The 19,312-nt window shown below is 43.1% G+C and overlaps 1 protein-coding gene across 1 annotated transcript in view; it reads right to left on the bottom strand.

The window, feature by feature from the left end:
* WDR62 (WD repeat domain 62) overlaps positions 1-19,312 on the bottom strand; it is a gene marked incomplete at its 5' end in the record, with an annotated part of 926,258 nt that overhangs the window by 639,215 nt on the left and 267,731 nt on the right. Inside the window, one exon of the mRNA XM_069207611.1 lies at positions 5,110-5,180. Coding sequence (XP_069063712.1) covers positions 5,110-5,180 — 71 coding nt within the window. The remainder of the gene's footprint in view (positions 1-5,109; positions 5,181-19,312) is intronic.

Raw genomic sequence — 19,312 nt, 5'->3', positions numbered from 1 at the left:
CCTGATGGAAAGAGGATACTACCTCAGGATGAAAGGAAGCTCCTACTTGGAGTACTAGCTTGTCCAAGAAAAATCATGTGAATGAGTGCTAATTGCTTGCAGCTGATGGGTCTCTGAGGTAATCGCAATTAGGAACAGTCTTGAAGGTTTAAAGGTGTAACTGACACCTGTGAAGTGGTTCAAATGGAGACCAAATCAAAAACGGTTAACACTAGGTTCAAATCTCACTGAGGCATAATATGGGGTGCGAGAGGATAAAGATTAAAAAAGCTTCAAAAAATGTCTTACTATTGGGGACTTAAGCAGGAATGACTAATCCAAGAAGCAAAAGAAGGCCGATAACGCTGGCACAGAATCTTTTATAGTGCCCAAGGCACAGCCCTTCTGGGCCAGCAAAAGGTCAAATTATAGTAGAAATCAGAAAGACAAACTTTTAAGGAGTCTGTATTCTTCTCACCACATGATGAAGCCTGAAACACTACACTCTCCAAAGATGAATGGAATGATGGGAACACCAGGTTCGTTTCTACTAGCCTGTATCTTCATGCCACCACTCAACAGCAGGTGTGGATGTTGGTTTGTTCCACGTTTCCCTAGTGGGGCACGTAAAGACATAATTAAAGAATAAAAGTAGCTCTGCAAACACCACTGTAGGCTGCAAAATGTCAGTCAAAATGTTGGATGTCATTTTTGCAGCTGGTAGCGGTAGCTGAATAAGGTAAGCAGCATTTGTAAGAACTGCATGAAGGGATGCTATATCTGCAGGTGCAGAGCATGGAAATGGGCATAAATCCACATCTGGGGATGTAACAAGCCTACTAGCATTCTGAAATAGCAGGTACTCTGTCACAGGAATGAAGTGTAAAGAGATGCATAATGTGATTGCCATCATCTGTGTAGGCTGTTGGTAATCTCCCTTTGGGATTGTGTCCAAATCTTTCCCAAAGCATCCACTGAACATTAGCTGAATGTACTGCTGCGGGACCCTGCACAGATTTGCTCTTCTTCAATGTGCTTTTGTGCATCTCATGTGGTGTCATACAGCTGCTAACTTTGACAAAGACAGTGGCGATAGCAGAGGGGGTGGATTCGGAATAGGCATCAGCATTAGTGCCGGCCATGGATCTGCTGACAAGGGAACAGGAGCTGGGGTGATGTGGATGGATGCAGGGATAAACACTGGTTGAACAGAGCCCAGCAATGTAGAGGACTGAAGCCCGCTTGAATATTTCCCACAAGGTTTGCAGGAATGCTGTTGGAACTACACCCTTCGCCAGAAACTTGGGGTAGGGCTGAGCCAGGATCAGTAATGAACATCTGTTTGTCTCAAGTACAAGAAGACTAAAACCCTACCTCTTAAGAGGGGTCAGTTTCCAATCTCTCACTGTTTTTTTAAATTTTAGATTTCTGAGGGAAAATCTCTTAAGAGAGGAGAGCCTCAGATCTGCTTCAGAAAGAGCAAAAGAAAGGAACCAGCGATGATGCTCTGTGGTGGATGCTTTATGATTCCAGCAGGGTGCGATTTCTTGTGCAGAGATTGAGTCCGCTCCTCCTTCTGGCACAAAGGAGCTTCGAAAACCTTTCATGATCCTACCTGGCACCTATAGATATTCAAAATGTGATAAGTAGGCAAGTAGAAGTAGCTATCAGAAACTTCATTAATGTTTCCTGTTAATTTGGGAAGGTAAACCTGTCTTTTTTACTGATATGGCTGTCTGCAAGCATTTGAGACACACCCTGAACTGACTAGCCAACTGGACTCTAAACTCTCACTCCTCCTGTTCTGGGGGGCGTATATGCTACACCTATTGCAGAAAATATTCATGTGCAATTCAATTTTACAATGAATAGTTTTTCTCGCCCGGTGGGTTAGCATTCTGAACGTACACTAATGTGAAACCAAGCACACCGAAAATAATTAAAAATACTTCTAGCTGGCGGATCAAGAAACTGAAAGGGGGGCAGACTAATCAAAACTCAAACAGAAGAGGGCAGAAGTAATAAGATGACAGTAAATAAAGCACAACTTGCATTTCACCGAAAATGAAATATTAATCTGTGTCCATTCTGCCCATTCCTTGACAGTTAGTCGGCTACTCAACAGTGGTAAGATAGCTCCCCATTTTAAAAGGGACTGCGCTGGAAATTGTCAGTGTTAGTTAAAGCTGTGATACTCTATGCAGCTCTAAGCATCAGCAGGGATCACCTCTGGCTTCAAATCCCCAGCAAGTCTCAATCTATATCAATTTGAAGACAGTGCACCATACGACTGATGTCGAGCAAGCTTTCTCCAATTTTGTAACAAAGGCTCTGGAACTCCTTTGTTACACGCCACTCCTCACAAAGATAATGAAGATATAATTATCCAAAATGCTTTAGCAGCCCTTTTCCACAAATCAAATGTTATACATAATTAACTTAGCTTTCCATTGACAATATTTTGTAATCATTTGTAAGTAGTTGGAAAACATTTTTCTTTAACCTAAGTTATAAAACATTAAACACTGAAATCAATTTTAAGGAAATATTATTGTTCACATACTCCTTTACTATCAATCAGAAACTTTATTCGATTTTAAATGGTAACAATCATAAAAGTACAATACACATAAAATAATATTCCATAGTCATGTCAAGAGTACAAACATACGGAGATGTGGACATTTAATTAAAACCTCTTACTACATAATAAGTTACTGAATCTATGAAGCCAACTGTGTGTTCGGTCATAGAGAACTTCACAAAACGTATTGATTGCCAGATGTCTGATGAGACATCAAAACCAACCTCAGATAATTGCAATTGTTGTAAAAAGGTCAGTGCAAATTAGCATCTCTTGATGTAATTTTTCTTTAATAAATGTTTGATCAAAATAGATCTAGGAGCAGTATAAAACCACAAAATCAGCATGCTTTGATAGGAGTTATCATCACAAGGACAATTATCCAAAATTCTCAACCAATCATTACAGTGAAAGAATGTGACAATATGGTATGGCATGTTGTGTCTAATTGAGTTTGTATGTACCTTTGCTCTGTCAGCACAAGTAGGCTTTCTACCCTACTTTGCCTCTATCTCCATTAGACAGCAAAGTACACCATATAACTTGATTTATGTGTAACTAAGGGCAGTCTCTCTTCGAAATGTTGAAGGTACAGGTGTCTGAGTTTTGCATTGCTTACCTGCGTCAGAGTCTCCAGGTCATCAAAAAACTGCCAACTCTCAAGCTTTTCACTCAAGATCTTAATGTTCCCTACCCAAGGTACGTGGCCGGCCCATTCCAAGGAGAATCAACCATGGAGTATCCGCCTATTCAGCTGTGCCTCCAATATTTTGTCCAAACCCTGTGCCACGAGACAAATGGATGTAGCCTTATAACATCTTCAGTATAGGCCACGCCCAATTCACTGTGGCAAATTGTGGACATACACATGGTAAGAACTGACAAGAATCTTCTCAGGCATGCATCTTCCGGCAATTGAAGCTTGGCTGCATTATGTCTCCACTCCATAGGTGGCCACTGAGAAACACTTGGCTCAATAAATGGTACAAAGTTCCTTCATCGGCTTCACACCCAACTTAGAGGAAGAAGCAGCGCAGTTGTGGTCTGCAGAAATTAATCATTTCTTAAATTGACCTGGTGTTTTCAGGTGCCAGCCAAATCAAAGATCACCTCCAAGTAAGAAAATGTCTTTGTTAAAACTAACTGAACACCCTTAATACTAACGCAAGTTCCGGCCGGACTGTTCCCAAGAGGAACAGGGTCAAGACTGATTTTGCATATGGCTGGGTCTAAACTGGGGTGGCATGGTGAGCAAAAGAACGATGGATTAAACCCAGATCTGTGACTGGATGTGAGTGTTTGCATTGTTCAGCACTCCATCCATCATCCTTTTGTGTTGCTAAAGTTGCCCTAAGTGGGAAGGGTATGCCCAGGCGTGGGTCCTGTGCCCACTGGATTCAAGCTAGCCTGGCGTTGAAGGGTGATACGCTGAAGCGGGTTCCAGGATGCTTGCTTCCGGTCCAGGGAGGAACTGGCTTGCCAGTTCAGGCTGTACTGTTCCCATGAGGAACAGGGTCAAGACTGGTTTGCATATGTCGGGGTCCAAACTGGGGTGGCATGGTGAGCAAAAGAACGCTGGATTAAACCCAGATCTGTGACTGGGGGGGAGTGTTTGCATTGTTCAACACTCCGTCCATCATCCTTTTGTGTTGCTAAAGTCACCCTTAATACTAAAACAGGGTGTAAAGAGCCTGTAAATCATGACAAAAGACTTGCACAAGTTAACTTTCAAGTCCAAATCACTACTGTAAGTCACAAAAGAGTTCAGAGTAAAGAAAAATGTCAGGGTCCACATCAACCGTACATAGAGGGGTGGGAATAAAAGGATACCCAATCTGGAGCATGTGCTTGTACCTCTCCACGAAAATGCTTTGTAAGTTGTTAATGTAGATAATGAAGGGGAATGTTGCAAGGTCACAGCCCTGCCTCACCCCCTGGCTATGTGAAACTCACCGAACATTTCGCACCTCAACCTAGCAGAAGTCTGAGAACTTCTGGATGACTCACAATATCCTTAGAATGTAAATCTGGTTTACTTTATCCTACATATTACAAGTTACACCGTGTTGCTGATTATTTCAGAATGGTGTGGTTTCTGTCAGATGTGTAAGATTGTGTGATTTCATTAACTTGATTTGAGCCAATGTGGCAACAGAGAAGGGCAGTTTCTCAATGTTTTACTTTGATATCCATTTTAATAGACAATGAGTAGCGACTCACTAAACTTACATAGCTGTTCTCAGGATGCATTCAAGTCCCAGCATGGTGCATCTAACATCCCCAACCACAAACTGATTACCCAAATGAAGAAAGGAAAACAGGTAATATGGCGCCGTGATAAACAAAGGTTTCAGCACTAACAATTCGAATTTCAACACATTCTACCTAATGATGTTCTCCTCAATAATTTGGCTAGGTATCCTTCATTAATTAAGTTTCTGAAAGATATAGGCAGTTCTGTGGTTTTAAAGATGACTACAACATTTATCTATCAGAGACCAAAAGAAACACCTCCAAAATGTAACTGTGAAAAAGAAACATCTTACCTGTTCAGAATTGCGGAAATAGATACTTTTGTCAGCCCCACAACTAATCAACTGGACTTGGCTATCTCTACCTAAAAAAAAAAAAAAATCTAGAATTTATAAATATTCCTACATAAATATTCACATTAAACTATGAATCACACTGAATGACAAAACAGAGCTCAGTATTGTCATGTATATTCAGAAAAATAACATTTGAAAGATGTCATTCCTTGCAATAAAATATTTAGGTTAGGGCCTCATCACAACCCTGGCGGTAACACCGCCAACAGGCTGGCGGTGTTCCGCCAGCTATTATGACTGTGGTGCAATAGCCACGGCCATACCGGCGGCCCAGCACCGCTGCCCTGGGGATTATACGTCCCCGACTGCCAGCCTGTCCACGGTGGTAAACACCACCAAGGAAAGGCTGCCGGTAAGGGTGATTCGGGGTGCCCCTGGGGCCCCCTGCACTGTCCATGCACTTGGCATGGGCAGTGCTAGGGTACCCAGGCACAGCCCCATCGCGCATTTCACTGCCTGAATTTCGGGCAACGGGTTCTACTGCACCCGCTGCACATCAACATTGCCGCCGACTCTATTAAGAGCCGGTAGCAATGTTGATGTGACTTTTCCGCTGGGCCAGCAGACGGTAACATACTGTTACCGCCCGCTGGCCCAGCGGAAAAGTCAAAATAGGGAGCCAGATATACCGCCAGCACTGGTGGCATATTGGCGCCCGCAGCTTCAGCGGTCTTTGGCAAAGACAGCCCAAGTTGTAATGAGGTCCCTTAGTATCCCCCAGGTGTCTACTTCTGGTAGGTGTCCCTGAGTGGCGGGCAAGCCTAGGCCCAAATACCCCCTACCGCAAATGTCTCTATGTTGCACTTTAGGGTCTTTTCTGTCGCAGGCACTACACCAAGCAACACAAGTAGGATAGCATTTTCATCAGGAGTAATGTGGGAACGCTGGGCGACAGAAACATTGTGGATCACTGCATATTCGAGAACTTTAGATACATTTTTTTGAGAAGAAGCGATTTTAGAAATCTTTTGAGGTCTGCAAAGCATTTCGAATAAGAAAACGTTGTGGGAACTAACCAAGCCACTCCACCCTGGAAACCCCTGGGTGTCTCTTTTTCATAAACATCTTAGCTTAGTAAGTTTCTCATGGAAACGATGGACAATGCAGTGCACACAGTAGGTTATTTCTAAGTACAAGTAACACTAATACATAAGGGCAGGATAACTACCATCTGGATGCCTCCCCCTCCAACCGCCTTCTCATCGCCCATTACACCGGCACTCCTCACATTCTTTACCTTCCTGTGCATGCCTGCACTCACATTCAGCACATCTAACATCTATACAACCTTATTCATATTGTTTTCCGCTTCACTCAGGCACACAAACAGCACAATACCACACATCTACCTTCCTTAACAGAATATAAAAGAAAAACACAAATGAGGAACAACTCTAATACTAAATCCTTTGAAGGAAACATCTCCTCAAAGAAAACTAATCTAGTATACAACCACTCAATTTCTCAGGAAGCAGTCTAATACGCTTTTGTCCAAGGCTTACAGCTTCACTTACTCCATTAACGATTCAATCAGAAAATCTTATAGAGGAAACATCTCCTCAAAGAAAACTAATCTAGTATACAACCACTCAATTTCACAGGAAGCAGTCTAATACGCTTTTGTCCAAGGCTTACAGCTTCACTTACTCCATCAACGATTCAATCAGAAAATCTTATACAATAGAGTATCATACAGATTGTCTTACAGATATCCCTTCCTTCACTGTGATCTTGATTAGCTACATCCCAAGTTCCTTGATTAGTTACACCCGAGATTCACCACTATTGATATTACAATGGGGGAAAACCTAACACCTTGCTTTGAGACTCACTTTGTTAAAATAACCTCAAACACTACCCTATAAAGTGACACCCTCACCATATTCCAAACTTTACCTCCTTCCACTCTCACAGCATTGTTGAAACATCAAAAACTCTAATGTTATCTGACCAATTGGGCACAACTTTATCAACACCTATTGGTAATTTCAATCACACCCAACCACCAACTGACTCCTTCCTATGACTCATAGCTATCAGTCTTTTCAAAATTTCCCTTTTCTTAACCACCACGGCATTAGTTTTGAACCATGTTTCCTTCCCTGCAGCAAATCAAAAGAAGGTAGTCAATTAATCTTATTGGGTGTAATTCTACAAGACAAAGAACCCTTAAGTGCTTTTCCCCAGTTCAAACTTCTTCTAGCCACCAACTGAATAGATTACTTTACTACTCTTTTCAACCTATCGACGACCATTTGATTTGTGATGATATAATGAAATGTTCTAAAGCTTCACACCACACATGGATAAAAACACTTGTAAACTATTACAAATTCTGGACCATTGCCCAACACAAATTTCTCCACAAACATCATCTAAGAACTCAATACCAGTTTCAGCTGTTAGGCTGTTCCCTATTATGCTATCAGGCCATTTAGAAAAGTAACTAACAAGTACAATACCAAAGGCCTTTTCCGTGGCTAAAACTGCAAAAGGACCGAGAACATCATCCTAGTTTCCTCCAAGAACTGTCATAAAACGTCACATAATGCACTTCGACCACTACATTTTTCACATATTTGTTGCTGCTTGAACATGGAGGAAACTGCCCATCTATCATGGACCACCAATATTATTCACATGCTTTACACTTCGTAATCGATATCACAAGAGGAATTTCCTAGAACAAATTAAACAATTTATTTTGTACTTCTGCTGGAAAAACAATTTCATCACATTTTATTACTGCACAATTGTCAAAAGTTCCAGCAGTGACAAATAACCTATTACATTACGCTCATCAGGCCAATCACTACCAACATATTGCATTACTTTACACATTACAATATTTCCCATTTGTCCTCCATTTATCCACTAGCATAACTTCCAACATATCTGTTTCACACCCCTTTACCACATCACCATAGGTATAAGTCACCGCACGCTCCACCTTTAGAAACTGCAACCCTTCCCCACTACTTACAGAAAATCCACACATACAATTGGCATGAAAGCTCGGTCAGGAACTTTCTCAAGACTATACTAGAAAGTATACAACTTTCAAGTCAATTTGGCTGCCAACATAGATCCACCGCCTTGAGGTAACCAGCAGCTTGTGGTTGGTATAGAGTAAATTTTGTCCCCAAATAGAAATCCTAAAATGTTCCACTACCATACATACATATCAACATTTCTCACTCTGTGACAGAATAGTCCGTTCTGAATCTCTCAAAATCTTTGATGCATATGCAACCATCCAATCTTTACTGCAATCATGCTTGGTCAACACTGCTCCTAAATTACAATTGTTAGCATCCACACTAACTACACACTCTTTCCCAAATACAAAAGTTGGTAAACAAAGAGCATGCACAATTTATTTTTTAAGACATAAGAAAGACTCTTCCAGTTGTTTCCACTATTCAAATGTAATGTTTTTCTTCAAAATGTCTCCTAATGGTACAGCATTTGTTGAGTAGCTGTCAACAAATTTTTAATACAACTCGGCTGGGCCTATAAACAAATACGATTGGTCCTTTGATGTAGGTGTACCCATTAGGGAGACAACGAAGTTATCTCTGTGATGAATACCACTTTTTCCCAATGTTGTGACCTAAAAACTCCACATCGGATTACTAAACTTGCACTGAGATTCAAGCCACCACGATCTAATGCTTGCAGAACCTCCCTTGATATTGTTATTGTGTTCCTATTGAAAGAAAGACTCAAACATCAAATATCGTCTATGAAAGGAACTACTCCTGTTAAACCCTCCAAAGTGTTCTTCATTAGCTGTTGAAAAACTGAAATAGGGCTAGCCAATCCAACAGGAATTCTGAGGAATTGTAATATACCTTTAGGTATTTCAGAAGGATGTCAAGTACTTGGACTCATCAGCTAGTTTTAGCTGATGATGTGAATTAGCCAGATCCAAAGTTTTAAAAATATCTGAGCACCTGCAAAGGCTGAAACCATCTCATGTAAATCAGGAAGTGGCTAATAATCAACCCAAAAATAATCATTAGGACTTCTCAAATCGAGGCAAAGCCTTAGATCTTCTGAGCTCTTCAGAGAAATAACACATTACACCCATTATGGTGACTCTATGGGATTGATAATCCACCTTTGACACAAATCTTAGATCATCTCTTCAACTCAATATTTTATAGAAATATTCCTAACTTCAAGCTTCACAGGAGACACTGTTTTAAAATGATCTGCTCTTTCGACCTTTTGCTCTTCCCCAGATTTTCTGAAACAAATTTGGAAAATATCTTATGAGGCCTTCAATATATTGTTTAGAACATCCATCAGCAGAATCATTCACTACATACAGAGTGGGATTAGCAGCAGCATCAAGTTTGACTTTGAAATCATGCTTATGTGGCCAAACCAAATCGGTACACTTTCATCTACTACATAAGTATTTTCGTGAACATGTCTCTTCAACAATTCCCTAACCACTCCTTAAAAAAAGTACAGTTACTTACCTTCAGTAACGATATATCTGGTAGAGACATATTCTATCTGCAGATTTCTTACCTCAGAATTTTTCCCAGACAACAGACTGGATCTGGAGATTTTTCTTCGAGCAGTACCCCTGCGCACCGTCAGGTGGCATCTATCGACGTCGTTGCCGTCATGGTCGCTGTGATGACGTTGCGGTCGTGTAAAAGCACCACCCCTGCCGCTGACATCAGTTTCTTTTCACGACTTTCCATACCAGTAGCGTGGAGCCATTAAGAACACTAAGAATGGTGCGCCAAAACTAGAGCCCTTAAGGGGAAGTTCCTGTCCCTAGAAATCAGTTTGCAGAGCGGGAAGGATGGACGGGGTGGTAAGGAATCTGCAACTAAAATTTGCCACTACCAGATATATTGTTACTGAAGGTAAGTAACTTGTACATCTGATAGAGACTTCTAGTTGCAGATTCCTTATATTAAAATGGATACCCAAGCAATACCATTCCCGATGGTGGGCTGCAAACTAAGATCACACCAAAAAGTCCGGTAGGACTGAACAATCGAAGTAGCTGTCTCTGCGGACCGGACTATCGAGGCAGTAATGTTTAGTGAACGTGTGCAGCAAAGCCCACGTCGCTGTCTAGCAGATATTAGGACTGGACTCCACCTGGTAACACTGTGGTAGCAGCAGTTCTGGTGGAATGAGCATCCAAGCCCTCGGGGGTTGCTTTTTTGCCAAACCGTAGCACATTTTGATGCAGAGGACTACCCATTGTGAGATGGTCCTCTTCTGCACCGCCCTTCCTTTCTCTGCACCCACATAACCCACAAAGAGTTGATCGTCCACCCAGAAATCTTTGGTATGATTGAGGAAGAATGCCAATGCTCTTCATGGTTCCAGGAGGTGGAGTCTCTCCTCCTTATGAGAGGGATGTGGGGGTGTGTAAAAAGTAGACAGGGTGATTGATTGGCCTACATGGAAATGTGGCACCATTTTGGGAAGGAAGCCCTTGTACGAAACACCACTTTGTCAGGATGGACAGCTAGAAATGGTAGCTTCGAAGAGAGAGCCTGGGGCTCACTCACTCTGCGAGCAGAGGTGATGGCAATCAAGAAGGCAGTTTTAAGAGTTAAGAGCTGCAGAAGACAGTTGTCGAGTGGCTCGAAAGGAAAGCACATGAGATATGTGAGGACCATGTTCAAATCCCACTGGAGCATTATGAACGGGATAGGAAGGAACATGTGGGTGAGTCCTTTACAATGGGAGATTTGAACAGAGAAGGTTGGTCTGGCAGACTTAAAAAGGCAGAGATGGCGGACAAATAACCCTTGGGGGTGCCAAGAGCTCAGCCCTGCTGGGCAAAAGAGAGAATGAAGTGGAGAATCTCAGAGAGGTGCAGAAAGGGGATTAACAGACTTGTTGATACATCATGCCACAAATTTATTTCAAGAGGCGTATACCGTTTTGGTGGAGGGAAACCTGGCTGCCAAGATAACATCACAGACTTTGGCCGGACGGTCGAAAGCTGTCAACTGCTGATGCTCAATCTCCATGCAAGGAATCGGAGACTGGACAGGTTCGGGTGAAGGACCGGTCTCTGCTGCAACAGAAAATCCTCCCAAAGGGGCAGTCTGATTGGAGGATCAATGACCATGCTCAATAGCTTGGGATACAAGACTCTTTGTTCCCAGTCCTGAGCCACCAGGATTACTTGGGCCCGGTTGTACCCGATCTTCTTCATAACTCTGGGCAGAAGTGGTATTATCGAGAAGACATACAGGAGGCCTGGGCTCCACTTGTGACGAATAACATCCCAGAGCGAGTGCCTCCTTGGAAACTCCAACACATGAAACAGGTGACACTGCGCATTCTCTGGGGGAACGGATCTAACTAAGGCTCTACAAACTGCTGAAAGAGACCTTGCACCACCTTCGGATGGAGACGCCATTCGTGTTCAACTGTGCATTGACAGCTGAGTTAATCTGCTCTGGCGATCAGAGAGCCCACCAGAAGTTGAACCACCAGTGAAATGCCCTGGCATTTTATCCATGTCCAGAGACGAAGAGCCTCTTGGCAGAGGGTCTATGACCCCCACTCCGCCCTGCTTGTTGCAGTACCACATGGCGGTGGTATTGTCAGTGAACACTTGCACCACTTTCCCTTTGAGAGAGGGAAGAAATGCTTTCAATGCAAGTCGGATCGCTTGGAGCTACAAAAGGGTGATGTGGAGCCTCTGATCCCCACCTCTCCCATGTGGCCGCCCCATCCGAGGAATAAAGCATCTGCCAATACTGTGTGTATCTCGGCAAAGGAAGAGAGATCTGCCGTTGACCCAATCTGGATTCGATAGGCAACACTGCAGATCTAGTGCAGTCCTCTACTAGATCTAGACATTGTCGGAGAGATTCCCCTGATGCAACGCCCACTGGAAATTCAGGTCCTACTGCAGAGCCTGCATATGCCATCTGGCATGTTGGATGAGCAGGATGCAGGAGGCCATGAGGCCCAGAAGCCTCAGTCATTTTCACTAAATCCACGATAGAGGCTAAAACATCGGGATCATAGCCTGAATATCCTGGACTCGCTTTTCAGGGGGATAAGCCCGAAACTGCACTGTGTCCAGAGCTCCGATGAAAGGAAGCATCTGAGAGGAAGTCAGGTGTGACTACGGTATGTTTCTAGTGAACCCCAGCAAATGCACAAGGTTCGCCATAGTCAGGATATTCCAATGCACTAGGAAGGCTTGGAGGCAGTGGAGGGGGCAGGGGTGTACTGGGTGGATCGCTAGCTACCTGATCCACAAGCATGTGGGATCCCGCGGCGAGGTTGTGAAGCATGCACGGGTCTATGGTCGGGTTGAAATGAACACTGCTGGGTGCCCTTTCTGTAGCCACGAAAGGGGCGAAAAGTGGACTAGGGGGGCGAGGAACAGCTACAAGACCAAGGGAGCCAGAGACGTAGCCTGGGAGTCCTTAAAGCACTCGAGCACAGAGTCTGCTTTGTGTCCGAAGAGATGGGTGCCATCAAAGGGCATGTCCATCAGAGATTGCTGGACATCCCCTGAAAAGCCAGACGTCCTCAACCAGGCATGATGCCTCAAGGCCCCTGTCGATGCAACCGATCTACCTAATGAGTCACAAGGAAATCATGAACTTTGCTGCATCTCTCCCATCAGTAACAGCTTGGGAGAGGACCGCCCGGGCCTCCTGCGGGACTCGAGGCAGCACCTCCGCAACCGTATCCCAGGGAGTATTGTAGTATTGTCCCAAAAGGAATGCGGTGTTCACAGACCGCAGCACTAGACTAGCGGAAGAACACATTTTCTTCCCAAGGTTATCCTATTTTTTTTTTATTCCCTATACAGGGAAGCGTAACGGAATGCACCAGATGATGAAGAAGCCTGGATCATAAGCCTCTCAGGCGTAGGATGTTGGGTCAGGAATTTTGGGTCGTGCAGGCTGATGGCGGCAGGCAACCGTCCTATTCACAGGAGCCCTTGTGCTGGGTTTGGACCAAGTACCCAGTAGGATGTCCGTAAGGGCTTCATTAAAGGGAAGGAGGGGTTCTGAACTGGAAGCCCCAGGCTGAAGCACCTCGGTCAAGAGGTTAGTCCTGAACTCTACAGAAGAAAGCTTGAGGTTCAAAACCATGGAGTATGGAGGTTCAAAACCATGGAGTATGAAGCTCTCTCCTTCGCAACCACGGTAGAGGAAGAAAGCATGCCAGCATCAGGAGAAGTCTAGTCCGCTAGTGTCTCCTAAATCCTGAATCCAGTCCAGGTCAGGGTAAAACTGGTTTTCTAAAGGGTCCAGCGACCCCTCTCACTATACCCATAAAAAGAAGGGTCTGGATCAGCCCTGGGTCCAGGAGAGCCCATGGAAAACTGAATCGGCATTGAGCGACGCCGTTCCGGCTCTAGGTCATCGGGGATAAGTATAGGATCGACATCCATTGGGGGCCCAATCAACGTCGGAAGCGTCGACATCGGTCCCGACGCCAGGGAAGTTTGTGTTGGCATTACCGTCGTCGATACGGATCCGAGAGCAGTTCCGGTCGAGCCCCCACAGAGCAGGGGCCGAAGCCACCAGTGTGGAACCAGAAGAGGACCTCACCAACTCTCCTGGTCCCGAAGGTGCCAAGAACGTGTCGGTCTGCCCGAAGAAGAGGTGCATGACCTCATAAAACTTTTTCAACTGGGCAGGGGGGTGACACCAGCTCCCGGAAAGTTGGGGAGGCATGGAGTCGGCGCAGGCTCCTAAGGCAGAGACCCAAAGCATTGACGCTCTACCTGCATCATGTTGTGCGAGCAACGGGGTGTAGTCGAAGAACTTTTGGCCTTCTTCAACTTCTTTTTCTTGTGACCCAATCGTCCCGGTGACTTGGATGAAGAGGAGTGGTGATGACTTTGTGAACGGTCTTGTGACCTTCCTCTCGAATGAGACCTGGAACAACGCAGAGTCGGTGCCGGGCTGCCATGAGCTTCAGGGACCACTCCCTCAAAGCCTTCTGGTTCATGGCCCGACACTCGGAGCACGACTTCGGGTAATGGTCGCGCTCCAGACACCAAAGGTAGACGAGATACCGATCGGTCACCAACATTATTTGGTGACAGGAGTCGCAGGGTTTAAAACCAGTCTTCTGGGACATCTCTTGACACATCCAAAACTCGTCAAAACGTATTTGACAAAAGTGTTGCAGTTAGTCATAAAATTACTAGGGGTAGCTCTTCTCCGGATCTGCACATAGGCTGGCGCAGAAGAAAACTGATCTCAGCGTGCCGGGGTATACGACCGCAACTTCATCATGGCGACCACGATGCCAACGATGCCCGTGGAGTTGACTGACACCACCTCATGGCACACAGGGGTACTGCTTGAAGAAAAATCTCTGGATCCAGTCTGACGCCTGGGGGAAATTCTAAAGTAAAGAATCTACAACTAGAAGTCTCTATCAGGTAAGAAAAATCCTATACCCTGTATTTTCACTAGGTGCCACATCAGGAGTGCCCAAGACAGCCTCAAAAATTCATTAAAATGTACTTTTCCCACAATGGCACCACGCACAGGAGTCAGTAATTATAGGTAACCCCTTGACCATCCACTCAGATTGCTCCTCTAGGAAAATCCTTCTTAGAATTTCCTTCCTCCAACAAGGTTAATCAGGTTTTGGTATTGTTAGCAAACATACCTTCATCATCCATTTCATCCAACAAATTCACCGATCCCTTGTTGCATACACATTTAAAGTGTTCTTTTTTGTTACAATTGAAACATATTTTATTACAGCATGTTTTCCTTACAAACTTTTGACTCCATTTTTTTTAGCTGAATCTTTATCATCTAAATTCCTTTTAACAGTTACTAAATTAGAATTAATTAGATTAGCTTTTTTTATTTCTTGAACAAAGTTGAGATTTTTCAATGCCTTTAGCAATCTCAATATTAGGATTCAGAATCAAATTCTCATCCATCCAAAGCGTTTCCTGAATCCTATATGACTTGGTACACAAGTATTTTATCATGCAGTACCTGACCACACATTACATGACGAAAATCACAAGCTGCCACTAAATTTTCTAACACCACAAGATATTCTTCTATGCTTCTCCACTCCTGTTGCAAAAGTGTTCAAATTGTGTAGGTTCCCTAACAGAGTTAATGGTTTTTAATTTAATACCCTGACCACAATGTTTAGGGAGAGACAACTTGCGTGGAGTAGTACATTTCTCACCATTGAGTACCTCTGCATATACTAAAAATACAGTAAGTCAAACAACCCAATCCATGGTTCTCCTGCAGTTCGCAAAAATGCGGGTGGTAGTACTATAACTGACATAATGTAAAACTAAAACAACTAAAATGTAAGACTGAGAATACAAAAACTAAGACTTTCCTCAATTATGTATTACTCTGAAAACTAAACTTGAATAACATTGTGGTAAACTACAAATTAGTCAAATAATGTAACTGTCCTAAAAATATGAGAACTGCACAATTATGAAATCTAACGAACTGTAATTAATGACAGACACTGTTGCAAGATAAGCCAGTTAAAACAAAGTTCCACAGTTACCAAATCCATAGTAATCAGAACATTTGTTCTTGACAGTGTAACACAAGCACAGGGGTGTCTATCAACACTTAAGTAACAACGGTTCTAATCTTGCTTGTGCAACAACACATATAAGCGCAGGTATGCCTATCACAGATGAATTAACATTGGCTTTGCTGTTAGTGTTTTTTTTAGATATGCAAATTTGGGTAATAAATGTGTGTAAACTAGTAATTGTATGAAGAATAATAGTAGCCGATGAATTAATTACGATGTATTTAAAACAAGTTAATAGAAATGTTTAGAATTATGATTAATGATGTTTAGATATGCCACATTTTCGTGAGGACACAATTTTATTAAAAATTTAAGTAGTATCTGTTGTTTTGTTCATCTTGCTACTGGGCATTCCGCCTACAAATGAATGTATCCCTGCGAGAATTCTCTGGCCCCAGTTTCCTCAGAGAAGTGTGACGTAACTATCTGATTCTTTAGAGATCATGTAACATGAATTAAGTTTTACACTGTGTTTCTGATGCAAACTTTTCTTGAAGGACATTTCAGCTGAAACTGCATATACCGGTCTGCTAGCACACTAATATATTGGTCTGTGTTAGAGAATGTTTCATATTAAGTTTAGCACCTCTGGATTTCTGTTGCTGTGGAAGGTAATGAAAGAATTTGATTTTTCTTAGAAGTGTATAAAAAAGCCTGGGACTATGTGGATGGAGGCGAATTTTAAATTTTCCCTCACAGAACTCTGTTTGTTTGGGGTTTATTTTCCTATTAAATTCTGTTCATATTAGCAAGACTTTACATTTCCTCATATCTTGTAATGTTTTCCGTTAGAAATGCTGCTAGCATTCTTTATGTGAGCCTGACAATTCTGATTTTGTTTTTCTGTACCTGAGCCTTCATGGCAAGCGAGGATTCAACTTGTAACAAAACTTTTTAACTTACCATTGTTCTCGAACTCAATCCTCAAGTGGTTGTACTTATTATTTTTGAATTTATTCTGCTATTTATTGGGCTGAATGTCATAGAGGCTGGTGTCTCTTATTACTAGATCAGGGTGCTGGACCAGGATCGCCAGAAGTAAGTTTTGGGTGATCAAAACATTGAGGTTCAATAAATTAATGGTGTTTGGAATCCCACATTATAAACATAGCATAGGTGCAGATAGAATTCATGCATTTAACATCTATGGTTGCAACTTTGTAAATTAGGAAATGGACTAGTACCACCAAAGTAAGTAAGATCACTTTACTTAACGTACTTGCTATAAACTAAAGAAACCGCGATCAATATGGCTGTTAAAAAAAAAAACCTACACGTAGAGCACTGTAGATCTTTTTTTCCCTTTGAGATAGGTTTATTGCAACTTGCTCATCAACTAGAAATCCCTGGTATCTAGTGGACTTTATGCCCCACCCCATGGAGCAAACTGGGACAAACTCTCATATCTGTCTCGAGAGGGCACAAAACTGTATGCCCCTTTGGGGTGGAAATATGCACAAATGCAAGGGGGGGGGGTGCCCTCACCCCAATTTTGCACCCTACTATTACATCCATGGTGTCTAATGGGCTTATTACCTCCCCTTTCCTATCTGGCCATATACAGATAGCCCCAAGCCTTACAAATAATTCCCCTAGTGCCTACTGGCTTTCTGCCTCCCTGAGAAGGAGATTGGGGTTATGTGCCTTCATCCATGCACCATGGGGGGGTAGAAAGACTGATAGTGCTGCGGAGGGGTGAAGGAGAAAAGACGCATGCACTGGGTGCACATCTGCAATGCCAAAGACACCTCTGGAGTCTAACGGAGTGAATACCTGCTTGTGGATCGCCCTCTCAGGTTAAACTAATGTGGTAAAGCTGGAAAGAAGCTTACTTCATGGTGGGGTAAGCAAATAAATACATAAATATTGGTTTAGACCAAGACTTCTTGGTTCCAAGTAATAACTAAGCCGGATACACCTTTGTCCTTTTGTTTACTATTTTTATCATCCTTTCTCTGCATCCTTTCCACTTTCTATACCTTGTATCCCATCCCTCTTCGGCCAGGTCTTCTTGATGGTAAAACAGGACACATGTAAAGAAAACAATTGCTTATGGGAAGTGACACTCACATTTTGGGTCAGCACGTAGGGCAACATATTCAAGCCAGGGCAATGGGTCAGTAACCCTCAGCCATTATTCTTAGGAAGTGTCTTTAATCAGTCAAAGCACAGACATCTGTTGTCAGTATTTATGAACAAAGACTTAGCTGCACTTGCAAGGAGAGAGGTATAAACTAAAAGACAATCGCGCCCCTATCTGGACAACCCAGATGCTGTCTACAACCCTCATGGAGCTGCAGCACTATGTTAGGGCTGCGTGGAAACTGATGACATCCTGGTTGGATTAGTTGTCTTTTTGTTGCTTGCAGGTTGCAGTATCAAAGTGGGTGATGGTCTCCACAACAAGGAAGGTTATATAGGGGTTACCAGTCAGTGTCCATATGCTGTAGGACACTTTTTGTGTAATTGAAACTGGTCAGGGAGACTATGCTATATCTTCGAAAAGTCTCTCTCTCCTTTCCAGGCATGATATTTTTTTTCAGTGATTGGATCTTTAGGATCTTGATTTTCTTTTAGTATAAGTAGGTCTTATTACAGAAAAGGATGGAGACTCTTGTCGTAGCTCATCCTTTAGCAAAGAGTGATCCAAAGTGACAATGTATGCTTCCAGTCCACTTAGCCCTTCCTGCCTACAAACAGCTTGCTGTCAGACCTGCTCTCTTAAGTATAGTCTATGTAAAAAGTGACGGGCCGACCTAGAATCTAACCAGTGTAGCTGCTCCTCCGCCGTCATAGTATGCAGTGGGGGTAAAAGGAAGGAAGGGTATAAACTTCCCCAGGTGAAAAGGTCCACCACCTTGGGCAATAAGCAGCTCTGGTTAGAAGAACCAACTAGTTAGGAGGGAAAAAAAACTGGGTTCTGACACTCAGTGCTTTCAACTAAGAGGCTTGTCTCACAATCGTGATGCCAACCATAGACTTCAATGATAATAGACTCAACTGGTAACAGCGAAGTTGTTCAACTAGAGAACACCATTAAAAATGTTAATGCTAGATTCAAAACCATTGAGTTATTACAAATGGGGTTTGGTGCATACAAATTCATCACATCTTTTAAGAACCTCATGACACTCGAAGATATGAACATGGAAGGCTGGTCAGGAAGACAGAGAAATGTCACAAAGCTCCATAAGTAACTACCGCACAATGCTGCAAAACCAACAAGAGGGTGAAATGAAGCACCCCTGATAGGTGGGCCTCTAAGGGATCCACTGTATTTTTAGGCACACTAAGTGACAAAACCGCTCCACCTTCCAAGTAGACGATTATCGTGGAGGAGCGACGTGTATAAAGAATGACATCCACCACCTCTGGTGTCAGTCGAAGGGAGTTCAATGGCCACTGTAGGAAGCTGGCCTGGTGTGTGGTGAACAACTTAAACCAGGTCCAGGTATCCCCTATTAGTGAGGTGTAGGTGTGTCTAGGAAGCCAGCCTCCCTAGAGGTAGCTGTGGATGAACAGCCAAGACTTACCTAGGAGACATATAAAGCTTATGCAATACAACTAT

This window comes from Pleurodeles waltl, chromosome 9 (genome assembly GCF_031143425.1).
Source record: "Pleurodeles waltl isolate 20211129_DDA chromosome 9, aPleWal1.hap1.20221129, whole genome shotgun sequence".
NCBI classification, from domain to species: domain Eukaryota; kingdom Metazoa; phylum Chordata; class Amphibia; order Caudata; family Salamandridae; genus Pleurodeles; species Pleurodeles waltl.
This window is presented reverse-complemented; position numbering and strand designations above follow the sequence as displayed.